Source organism: Vombatus ursinus, unplaced genomic scaffold (assembly GCF_900497805.2).
Source record: "Vombatus ursinus unplaced genomic scaffold, bare-nosed wombat genome assembly UNPS02014786.1, whole genome shotgun sequence".
Lineage (NCBI taxonomy): Eukaryota > Metazoa > Chordata > Mammalia > Diprotodontia > Vombatidae > Vombatus > Vombatus ursinus.
Window position 1 is genome coordinate 20,787,053 of NW_020954564.1, and position 12,764 is coordinate 20,799,816.

The 12,764-nt window shown below is 42.9% G+C and overlaps 1 protein-coding gene across 1 annotated transcript in view; it reads left to right on the forward strand.

The window, feature by feature from the left end:
- The window catches only part of LOC114046955 (xaa-Pro dipeptidase), a 257,017-nt gene that overhangs the window by 15,468 nt on the left and 228,785 nt on the right, over window positions 1–12,764 (forward strand). Inside the window, exons 2-3 of the mRNA XM_027867604.1 lie at window positions 1,220–1,403; window positions 4,589–4,716. Coding sequence (XP_027723405.1) covers window positions 1,220–1,403; window positions 4,589–4,716 — 312 coding nt within the window. The remainder of the gene's footprint in view (window positions 1–1,219; window positions 1,404–4,588; window positions 4,717–12,764) is intronic.

Consider the following 12,764-nt stretch of genomic DNA (forward strand, 5'->3'; position numbering starts at 1 on the left):
AGAAGGCATTGGTAAAGACCCAGACACCCTCTGTCGATGTCATCTGAGGAGAAAGCATCAGTGGCTTCCTCTTGCTTTTTAGATAAAATACAGACTGTCCTGTTTGACATTTAAGCACTTCACAATCTGGCTGCAAGCAGCTTGCTTTTCCAGGTTTATTACTCCTTACTTTGCTTTTGTACCCTGGACTATTTACTATTTCTTGCGTGCATTCCTTTTCCTATTGCCCTTACACAGGCTGACTCTCCCCAGTGCTGGGAATGTACCTTCTTCTGCCTGTCATCTTTTAGAATCCTCAGCTTCCCTCCAGGCTCTCAATGTCTCCTCACCACAGTTTTTATCTTGTGTATGTTTTGTATTTATTACATGTGCACATGTTGTTTCCACTCCAATTCAGTAAGCATTTATTAAACACCTATCACATGCCAGGTACTCTGCTAAGCACTAGGGATACAATTATTAAGAAAACAGCCCCTGCCTTCAATAAGCTTACAGTCCAAAGAGGAAAACGGCATTGTTTCTGCCCCTTATAATGGAAGACTTTGGGAGGAGTTTGGACTCTGGCCTACAGACCTAGCGGGGAGGAGGCAGTGGGAGGTGAGTCAGTCAAGGGTTGAGTTAGTAGCTTGGTGGTGAACTTAGCAGAGACGAGCTTGTCCTGGGAGGGCCCTCTTGTTCCATGGAGTTGAAACCAGGCAAGGCAGCAGATGCACAGTGCAGAAATTCTACTGTTGCCCTTGGTAGAATGTAAACACCTTGAAATCAGGGCCTATCTCATTTCTGTCTTGTGTCCCCATCCAGCATAGTCCCTTGCACATTGTAGGAGTGTCATAAATGCTTGTGGATTGTTTGGTGTCTGCACAGCTGAGCAAGTGAAGTAAGCCTGTCAGCGCACTAGGGATTCTTTGGGAGCCATCGGAGAGGGGGCCTGCCTTTGAAGCACGTGCTGGGCACGCTAAGGGGAGGCTCCATGGTTTGTTGCGGCTGCCTTGGTGTATTGCCTGTGTATCTTGTTTTGTAAGCTGAGAATGGATTTGTGTCCATCCAAATAGTTTTCAAATATTTGCCATGTATTGATCTTTTTTCTGTCTGTGTTTGTATGTGTGTCATCACATTATATGCATGTGGCAATAAAGCCTAAAAAATCTACTAAACAGGTGGTGGTTCGGGGAGGCTTGGCACATGTAGGCTTAACTGGGATGATTTTCTCTTTTTTCAGACCTGTATTTTGGCTGGGTAATGAAACCTTGAAAGTACCACGGGCCCTCTTCTCCTTGAACAGGAAACGTCTGTGTGATCGTCTAAGGAAGAACCCAGCTGTGCAGGAACATTCTTTGGTCCTCCTGCAGGGAGGGGAACAGAGTAATAGGTACTGCACAGACACCGGGGTTCTTTTCCGGCAGGTGAGTGGGGGAGGTTAGACTAATTTGTCTTCTGGTTGTTTATCCCTTCTGCGATGTCTTTAGTTTCCTGATTCATAAGTTTAGTCCGTCGGCTTAAAAGGTCACTTATGTCAAAGCCTCAATATCCCATGCTGCTTTCCCATATACTAACGTACATGGTGTGTGTTTCTGGAATCCAGCTGATTCGGAGTGCATTTGTTGCTATTGAATTGGAGCTCAACACACACTTCAAATGAAAAATCTGGCCTTCGTTATCCTTCTACTCTTGTGTAATACATGATAGTACAAATGGATAGATTTGAAGCTGATGGAGTGGCCATACCCCAGTAGTCATGTGTCACGTGGAAGAGAGGTTTCATTTGTTCTACTTGGCTCAAGATGGCAAAGTAAGGAGAAATCAGTGGAAGTTGTGGAAACTCAAATTTCGTTTTGATGTTAGAGGAAAGGGTTCCAAGCTTTCCTCTACCTTGGAACAGGCTACCTTGGAAGGTGCTAGGTTCTTCCTTACTAGAGTGCTTCAAGAAAAGGTTTGATGATCCATTTGGGGGTATATGTTAGAGAGAACTCTTACTCAGGTGTGGGTTGGACTGGATCAGGGGTGGAGAACCTGTGGCCTCCTAGGTCCTCAGATGCAGCCCTTTGACTGAATCTAAACTTCATTTGTTCTGTGGTTCACCACCCCTGGACTAGATGGCCTTAGAGGACCCTTCCAACATTGAGACATTCTGTGACTGTGTCACAGGTTTAGATTAATGTTCTAGGTCTAACTAAGATATCAGTTTGTTGACCTTCTCCTTAAAGTCACAGACATCTTGACCTGGGTGGGGCTTTGCCGTGATTTATTCCATTGCTTTGAATTAAGGAGGGGCCATATTTCAACCTGCTTAGACAGGTGGCTTAAACATGAATGCCTTCTCTGGTATTCACATATTTGCTATGGGCCTGGTCCATACATCACCTACCCCCAAGGCTCTTCGGACATTGAGAAAGTCCTTTCTGGGCTTCAGCTTCCTTCTCTGTAAAATGAGGGTGTTGAACTAGATACTACCTTCTAAGGGCCTGCCTAGCTCTGACTTTACAGCAGCACTTAGCTCCTGGGTTCCTCACATTTGCAGTGCATGTTGTCTGCTGTTGGAATTGTTTGGCTCTCCCCATTGCTGCAGCTCAGTAAATGTTAGATAATGTGACTAAAGGAAATATTTTGGAGAACTAATTGCAAAGTATTTTTGGAATAAAACGTTCTTTGGCTTATGGAGATCCTTTCTGGGCTGTCATTCTTCCATTAGAATAGCTGTAAGCTTGGATATTCCATTAAATGATTTTTCCGAGAAAAGATTATTGACTGTTGCTCAAGTTTTACCTTCTTACCAATTTTTTATTTTAGTCTCATTTTCATCTGAGCACACGCTTACTGACGATAGGCAAAAATTATCTTAAATCAGAACCTCCCCTATTTCTATACTTTTAAAAAGTTTATTCCCTTAGCATCTATGACCAAAAGCTTTGAGAGCTCCTGTTGCTGGTGATTTTGATGGAGATTGGAGACAGATGGGAAAGGTTTAAGTAGAAAAATTGCTTGTTCTATGAGCATAGTTTCATGTATGCAAATCAAAAAAGGTTTACTGTTGCCCAGTGTGAGGCCCTGAGGTTAGCTATTTTTTGGAGAGATATAAGAGGAATAAGGCAATATACTTTGCTCTAATAGACTAGTTTAGCAGCTCTGCAAACATCTATTACATGCCTACTATGTGCAAAACAATTATGCAGTGGATAGAGCTTTGGGCCTGGAGTTAGAAAGACCTGAGTTCAAATCCTGCCTCAGATACTTACTAGCTATGTGACCCTGGGCAAGTCACTTAACCTCTTTGTTCAGTTTCCTCATCTGCAAAATGGGGACAATAATATCACCTACCTTCCAGGGTTGTCGTGAGGATACAATGAAATAATATTTGTAAAATGCTTTGTCAACCTTAAGGCACTGTTTAAATGTTAGCTCTTATTATTGCTGTTATTATTAAATACAAAATAATTTCCCCCTCAAGATTAGTCTTTAAAATTTTTTTTATTGATATTTTTTGTTTTTATGTCACCTTTATTAACAAACATATTCCTTCCCTACCCAGCGAACCAACCCTTCTGGTAAGGAATAAAAGAGAAAAAAGGAAAAAAGCAGCTTAGAAAAACTAACCAGCCCATCAGTCACTGGCTGTCAGTACATACCTTGTTGTACTGCCATCATATCCCTAGCCTCCGCGAAAGAGGGAGGGAGCTGCATTTTCTCATCTCTTCTCTTGGTTGTTATACTTTTGCAGCATTGTTTTGATTTTTGATGCTGTTCTTTCCGTTTATATTGTTATCATTGTGCATTTTGAATTGTTTTCCTGGCTCTGTTTACTTTGTCCTAGTTCATGTGAGAGATCATTGAACCCCCTTATTTTATAGATCGGGAAAAATCAGGATCAGAGAGATGGAGTTACTTATTCAAAAATCACATAGCCAGTTAGTGGCAAGCCTGGGCAAGAAATCTAGATGGTCTATGGAAAGTGCTTTGTAAACCTTAAGAGTTTTTATTTAAATATCAGCTATTACTTATTTTTTGTTCTTCCAGAGCCTAAAAACGTGAAAAAAAAATACCATGGCTATTGAGGGTATCAGATGCTAGAAGACAGTGTGTGATTTATTGTCAAGTGTGTAGTACAGACTAGAGGATTTCCAAAGGGAGGAGTCATCACTGAAGGCTGCGTCGCTTAGGGAAAGCATCATGGAGAAGGACTTTGAAGGAGGCCATGAAAGATGGGTAGGCTTTGGAAAGGGTAACGAGGGTGGACTGTGTGGGGTCATGCTGTCTGTTTCTGGAACTCTCTGTAAGGTGCTTGGCCTCTCTGGGCTCCAGCAGAAAGTGAGCTTGTTCCAAGTAGTGGTCATTTCATTCTTTGTGCTGGTGTCCCCAGAGCCTCGCACAGTCCCTGACACATAGAAGGTGCTTAATACTTATTGATTGACTGATTTTAAAATGAGAGTGTCCGACTCAATGGTTTCTAAAGTCCCTTCTAGCTCTTAACAGCCTGCTGACTGTTGAGTGTGTTCAGCATAACTCTTCGTCAGTTCTTGTTGCCATGTGCTTCTGCATTGACCTGGGCTGGATCACTGGGTAACTAACATTCTGTCCTCATTCCTCACCCTAGGAATCCTTCTTTCACTGGGCTTTTGGTGTCACAGAGCCAGGCTGCTTTGGAGTCATTGATGTCGACTTTGGAAAATCCACCCTGTTTGTTCCTAGGCTCCCTGAAAGCCATGCCACCTGGATGGGAAAGTAAGATCCTTTAACATATATGGAGCCTTGTGTTGGGATCAAGCTGGGTGAGTCAGTGAAGGATCGTGGGAGAACAGGAGAGCAGGGTGGCCACGGATGAAGGAGTTTGCTTTCTCCTTGTTTTATGGTTGTGTCCATGTTCACCAGGGAACTATTAACTTGTGGGGCTTAAAAAATATTTTTATTGATATCTTTTGTTTTTACATTATTGTCATTTCTAAATATATCCCTTCTGCTTCCCCTCCCCAGTAAGTCATCCCCGCAAAAAAGATTAAAAAAAGAGAAAAAAAATTCCACAAAATTAACCATCACGTCAAAGAGAAGGAAGGACATTTGCATTTTCTTAATTCATTTTTGGGACCAAGATTGGTGGTTATATTTACATTATTCAATTTGGGTTTTTTATTTTTTTATTTGTGATCTTTCAGTTTATGTTATTGTCGTTATGTATATTGTTTTCTTGGGAATCAATAATTTGTGAAAACTGCCTTTTTTGAATGCCCTTTCACACAAGTGTAGTAAATGAATGAAAAACATTTATTAAGCACCTGCCACGTGTGTAATAATGTGTCACTGTGCTGAGCTCCCGGGAAATAAATACAAAAGCAAAGACAGTCTCTACCTTTAAGCGTCTTATATTCTAATAGGTGAAGAACGCCGCACATATCAGGGAGTGGTAGCCAGGGAGGGAAGTTTTGGTTTGGGAAGTCACAGGGATGGTGAGTGGAGCCATAGGTAGCTGATTGACGTGGCCTTTTCAGTAGTAATGGCAATACAACTTCCAGATTTATAAAACCAGTGGGGTGGGAGGATGCCGTGGAAAGGTGGATGGCAAGAGTGGCTAAGGTGGATTATGAAGCATGACTGGGCCTGGCTGGATGTAGGGAGCCTCGAGACACATTCACCAGTGTGGACTGAGGGCCACAGGGTTGAAGTTCAAGAACAGAGATAGTTCAGACTCCCCAGGGCAAGGTCTCCTGAGCAGTGCCTGGACGAATGGCAAGAATATGGCTGGAGCAGGATGTGAAGCATGACTGGAGCCCATCCATAGTAAGCCATTTGATATACTCCCCAATCAGGATAGTTTAGTGGAGTCAGTCAAGAGCCATGGGGTTAACCTGGTTGTGCCTAGCTGTTACTAGCTGTTTGTGACATTGGACTGGTCACTTTATATCTCTGATCCTTGGTTTCTTCTATAAAATGAAGATAAAACACTTTATCTGTAATATACTTGCACTGCCTATTAAGGAATAATAGATTCAGAACCTGAAGGGACCTCAGAGGTAATTTACTCCCACCCTCTCATTTTATACATGAGGAAACTGAGGCCCAAAGAAATTACCAGTGACTTCTTGAAGGTCACACAGATAGTAAGTGCCCAAGGCAGGATTCAAACTCCGGTCCTCCGATTCCAAATTGAGGGTTCTGTCCACTGGACCATGGCCAGGGCTACTATGAAGCTTACATAAGGCAATGTCAGTAAAGTGCTCTATAACCGTAAAGTATTGTTCAAATGTGAGTTGTTACTGTTAAGATGGTGTAAGTGAGGTGAATTTTAGTGTGTGTAAAATGGATTGTTTGTTATTCTTTCTTAGAGTTTTCTTCCAAGGATCCATAGCCATAACAATCTCTACTTCCCAGGTGTTAGATATGAGTTCTCACGATCATGGTTCAAAACAGTTTCTATTGCACTGTCACAGTAGATGTAGGAATGAAGTGATGTAAAATTGTGAGGCTATTGCTGGCAATATGCCTTCTTTGGCTGTTGCCCTATAAAGCAAGTGGGCACTGGTCAGTGAATGTTCAGGCTGACCGCTGTGTGTGCCTTGATCGGTCCCCATCAAGGTTTGGGAGGCGGAATTTGTATGTTTGCCTCAACCAGCCCCCATCGAGGCTTGAGGGGATTTAGGGAAGAACACAAATTGTGTGTTGCCCCCACTTCACACCGGCCCCTGCGAGAAGGGTTATTAGGGAATGCTGTAGGAGTTGGTGCTCCCATTATCAGGAAACTCCCTTTGAGAAGACTAGACTAGAATAAAGTAAGGTTATCTAACCCCTTGTTATGACTCTGTTCCCGTCTGACTGGATCAAAAGTGAACCTGCTAGTGAGAGAGGTGCTAGAAGCCCTCCTCTGTCTCTTTCCTAAGAAATGGTATAGTTGATGTGTTTACTTATCCAGCAGATGGACTAAATCCTGTAACCCCAGACTGACCCTCCCTCTTTGCCAAGTATTGCATTTTAGATGATAGCTAGCATTTCATGTGGAGAATGGGGGCTTGTGTCAGAGAGGATCCATATGTCTCCGTGAGGAGTGCTGGTCGTTGGATCATATCTTAGTGCTGGTTTAAATGGGTTTATTTCAGGGTGAGAGGATGATAACTGGAAAGAAAGGATATTGTATACTGTTCAGGCTTAGGTGTCCCTCATATTTCAAAAGTTCTCATATTGCTATAATGTGATACTGAAAACAGGCTAAACTGCATAGCCATGTTTGTTGTGTTCTAGGTCATAGCTTAGGAGCTGAGGATTTAGGTGCTGGCCTCCTCACTGGACTATGTGGGCCCTTGTCTTACCTTAGAAATTGGGATCCTTCATTATAAAAGTCGATAAAGCTTCCCTCAACAGTGAGGGGAAGGAAGAAAGCAGAGACCCACAGAAGGCAGCCTTGGTTATGAAGCCTTGCGTTAGGCTGGGCTGCCTTCTGTCTTCTACAAGGTCTCTGCCTTTTTCCTTTCCTCAACCCCCTGTTATCCAGCCTTGGGTTAGCTAGCTATCCTATGCTTGTGTTTTACACCTTGGATGCTCTCCCTTGTTGGGACAGAGAAAAGGGGGGACTCAAGCCAACCTATCAGTAGAACAAAAGGTTAGGTGTAGGAGGAGGCTGCTGTTGTTTGGATAAAGTGACAATCTCACTTATTCTGAAAGCTCAGTCTTCTATTAGCAGTGGTCACAGGGAAGGCAGTCTGAGAAACTTGTATTAAATCATTAGAGACCTGAATTCTTGTCTTTGTTCTGTTACTCTCTAGCTATAGGAACTTGGCCACTTAACCTCTGCATTTATTAGATAGACATTCATTAAAGCCTGCAGCCTGCAGCTAGATTTCCATGGCTGGCCTCCTGACAATTGCAGTAACAGAACAGAAGGCTGGGAGGAGCCCCATGGGCCACTGAGCATAGGAATCTATTACCTAACTTGAGTTCCTGGTCAGTGTGGGAGACATTGTGTTCTTACCTCTTGTCACCTAAAAGGTGAGGGACATACCACCAGACATCCCAGTTTCCCTTTGTAACTCATCATGGATCTAGAAGCCTATTTATATTTTTAGTATATAACACTTAAGGGAGGTATGAATTAAAAGATTAAGCATAAAAAAGGACTTAGCATCAGATGAGTGTTATGTTCAAACCCTTGCAGATTTACTAGTTATATGATTCTGGGCAACTCTTTGAACTTCAATTTCCTCATCTGTAAAATGGTAATTATAATATGTTTTGTACCTACCTTACTAGGTTGTTGTGAGACTCAGTCATGCATTTATTGAGTACCTACTATGTGCCAGGCACTGTGCTACCTGCTGGGAATACAAAGTAAAAAATGAAACTGTCCCTGCCTTGAACCATTTATGGTCTGTTGAGGAGAGATTGCTTGTCCATATGAAGGTATATGCAAATTAGATATATAATAGTTTCAGAATAATTTGGGGGGAAGTGCACTAATAGCTGGGGAAATCAGTACCATGCAGATTGGTAGAAGAGAGCATTTGAGCTGACCTTTCAAGGAAGCTAGGATGTCTGAGATGCAGAGGTTAGGAGGGAGTATATGCCAGTCATGCAGGAGAACCACTGCAAAAGCTCCAAAATGGGAGATGGAATGCCACAAGAAGGCAGTATGGCACAGTGGAAAGAGCTGTCTCTGGAGTCAGAGAACCTGGGTTCAGATGCCACGTCTAGCACTTACCACCTGTTTGGCCTCCAGAGAGTGTCTTAACCTGCCAGAGCCTCCATCTCCTCATTGGTAGCAGGAGTGGGTTGGACCAGATGGCCTCTGAGGGCCCAGGTATATGGTCCCGTGATCCTCAGGCCAGTCTGGCTGGGCTCTGCGGCACACATAGCAAAGTAATGGGTGTTAAGCTTGAAAAGCAAGTTGTGAAGATCTTTAAATGTCAATCAGGATAGTTTATATTTGATCCTGGAGGTAATGAGGAACCACTCAAATTTCTTGAGAAGCAGAACAACATGGGCAGATGTACATTTTAGGAAAATCACTCTGGCAGTTGTGTGGAAGATGGATTGGTGGAAGGGGAGACTTGAAACTGAATGGGAGGCCATGGCAAGGAGAACAGGCAAGAAGGAGTGAGGATCTGAGCTAATGTCACTCCTTTTAGTTGAGACAAGGGATAGATTAGAGAGAAGTTGTGGGGTTAGAAATGACAAGATTTGGCAATGGATTCAATATGTGGGAATAGAGGATGACAGGATTGTGAATTGGGCGACTGGAAGGCTAGTGGGGTGCTTTGGATAGAAACAGGAAAATTTTTTGAGGGGGGAAGATAATGAATTCTGGTTTTGATTTCTTGAGTTTGAGATGCCTATGGGACATACAGTTTGAAATGTCCTGTAGGCAGTGAATGTGACTGGAACTCAGGAGAGCTACCAGGGCTAGATATAGAGATCTGAGAATCATCAGCATTGATGCGATCACTAAACTCATGTGAGCTGATAAAGTTACTAAGAGAGAAGAGAAGAGGGCCCAGGATAGTGATTTGGGGTTACACTCAGAGGGCAGGAAGGAGAAGGAAGCACTGATCAGAGAAGTAGGAAAATGAAGAGAAAGCAGTATCACCAAAACCCTAAGAGAGAGCCAAGAAGAGAGGGTGGCCAGCTGCACCAAGTGCTGCAGAAAGATCATGAAGGCTGAGGATTGAGAAAAGACCATCAAATTTGGCAATCAAGAGCCCGTCGGTAATTTTGGAGAGAGTAATTTCAGTTGGATAACAAGGTCAGAGGCCAGATTGCAGAGGGTTGAAAAGAGAGTGAGATGAAAATGTAGATCATTCTTTTCTGCTTGTTAATCTCTTTTCTCTAGGTTTTTGGGATGCTACTCTTTCCTCCTACCTATAATATTGATCCTTCTTGGTCTCCTTTGCTGGATCCTCATCCAGGTCATGTCCTGTAACCATAGATGTCCCACAGGGTTCTGTCCAATGCCCTCTTCTTCCTCTATACTACTTCACTTGGTGATCTTATCAACTCCCATGAATTTAATTACCATCTCTAAGTAACTGGCATATATAATAGGTAATTTGGTGATTCTCAGATCTACCTATCCTGCCCTAACTTTTCTCCCAACCTCTAGTCTCACATGTCCAACTGCTTTTCAGATATCTCAAACTGGATATCTAGTAGACATCTTAAACTCAACCTGTCCAAAACTGAACTCGTTATCTTTCCCCCTAAAATCTCCCTTCTCCTACCTTCCTATTACTGTAAAAGGCAACACCATCCTCCCTGTTCCCTATACTGGAAATCTAGGTGTCATCCTCAATTTCTTATTATCTTTCACTCCCTTTATCCCGTCTGTTGCCAAAGCCTTTTCAACATCTCTTAAATATGCTTAAATATTCTCTCTCGTGATACTGCTACCACCCTCATACAGGCGCTTTTCAGTTCATTCTTGGACTATTGTAATAGTCTTCGGGTGGGTCTGCCTGCCTCAAGTCTCTCTCCATTCCAGTACATCTTCTGTTCAGCCACCAAAGTGATTTTCCTGAAGTGCAGGCCCAAGCATGTCACTCTTCTACTCAATAAACTCCAGGGGCTACCTATCACCTCCAGGATCAGATACAGCGTCCTCTATTTGGCATTCCAAACCTTTCATAACCTAACCCTCCCCCTCCCTCTTCTCCTCCCCCTCCCCTCCCACCTTTCCAGTCTTCTTATACCTTACTCCTTGTCATATATTCTTTATGCTTCCTCCTGGCTATTCTTGGAAAAAGCCACTTCCTCTCTCAGCTCCACAGATTTTCTCTGACTGTCCCCTTTGCCTGGTTTGCTCTTCCTCCTCATCTCTGCCTCCTGGCTTCCTTCAAGTCCTAACTAAAATTCCATCTTCTACAGAAAACTTTTTGCAACCTCTCTTAATTCTAGTACCTCTATTACTTCCTGTCTATCTTCTGTAAAGCTTTTTGTACATATTTGTTTGCTTGTGGTCTCTCTTGTTAGATTATAAGCTCCTTGAGGACATAACCTTTTGCCTCTTTTTGTATCCCCAGGGCTTAGCTCAATGCCTGCCACATAGTAGGCTCCTAATAAATTTTTATTGACTGACTGAATGAATGAATAAGAGGAAGTATAGGCAAAAAATATAGTTTTTTTTTCTTTAAGGAGTTTGGCTGAGAAAGTCAGGACAAATGTAGGGCTTTATGGGATGGTCAATTCTAGAGGGCAGTGAATACAGTGCTGGGCCTGGTGTCAGGAAGACCTGAGTTCAAGTCTAACCTCAGACATTAGTTGTGACCCTAGGCAAGTCACTTCACTATGTTTGCCTCAGTTTTTTCATTTGTAAAATGAGCCAGAGAAGGAAATGGCAAACCACTCCAAATCTTTGCCAAGAAAACCCCAAATGGGGTCACGAAGACTCAGACACAACTGAAAAATGACTGAACAACAAGAAGATTCTAGAGAGGATTTTTTTTTAAAGATGGGGAAGATTTAGGTATGTTTGTAAGGAAAGATTGACAGTAAGGAATAAAGAGGGATTGAGGGAGCTAGAAAAAGTAGGAGGGGATGCGATCAAGGCTACCCAGAGACTGGCCTTGCTGGGGAGAAGGGCCACTCTTTCATCAGAAAATGGAGTCAAGAAAGAAATGGGGCATAGTATTTTGTGAGATGTAGAGAAGAGAGAAAGAAGTTAACTTACAGTGAATGGTCTCTTCTCTTTTTCAGTAAAGGATTAGGTGAGGTCCTAGGCTATGAGAGTAGGGGAAGAGATGGTCTGGAAGGCTGAAGGGTGTGTGTGATAAGGTTTGGAATAGCCACTTTAAGGAGTAGGATGGAGAATCAGTTGAGTCGGAATAAAAAGATTGCCTTGCTTTATCGAAGGCCTGGTTCGGATGAGGTAACATAAATTCTTAGTGGACCCAGGTAGCACAGTTGCTGTTTCGCAGAATGTGAATAGGAACACATGGTGACAATAATCCAGTCTGGTGTTGGTGAGGTGTGATTGGCAGTAGGACAGGGAACAAGAGTTTCAGGATGGTGTCCAGGAGAACTGGATAGCTAGTGACCAAATTGCCTTGATCCTTGACTAAAGGGTTGAATTGGGAAGAGAATGAAGCAAAACCAGAGCAAGAGTGAAGGCCTGGGAGAGCACAGAGGAATGGAGGACAGAGAATCCTCGTTCAAGGAGGTCAGGCGTAGAGACAGGTGGATTGATAGGAAGTTACGATCTGATAAAGAAATTTCCCAGTTTATCTTGGAAGAGGAACCTGCTATGGTTGGTAACAAGATTAAGGGTGTCACCATACCTGTATATATTTCCTAGCACCTAGCCAAAGATGCAGTGTAGATTCCCGATAGAAGACAGACCCACTCACCAAAGATTCTGCACAGAACCTCTGTAGGTACAGATGTTGTTTAGATTTTCTGTAACAGCCATACATACTCACCAAAGAAAGATGCTGGGTAGACTGGCCAAAGAATCTAAGACTCTCCATGGAAGCTGTGTAGTAGGCTACAAGGGAGGTCAGTAGGTTGAATTGACTCAAACGAGATAATGTATGTAAAGTACTTTGCAAAACCTAAGAATTTGCTAACTACATGGCAGCTATTATTAATTTTTGTTCTCTCCGACTTTAGAGGGAACCCTCTTCTGACCCTCATCCCTTAACTTTCCAGGGTTTGGTAAACAAGTTGGTGCTTTCTTTGTGGCCTTGTGGACTTTAATCTTATCCACTCTTTGCCCTTATCTTTCTATATCATTTGACTGTGTTCTTGGCTGGCTGCCCCCTCTGCCTGATTCCATCTCTGTGATCACTATAGCTGTCTCC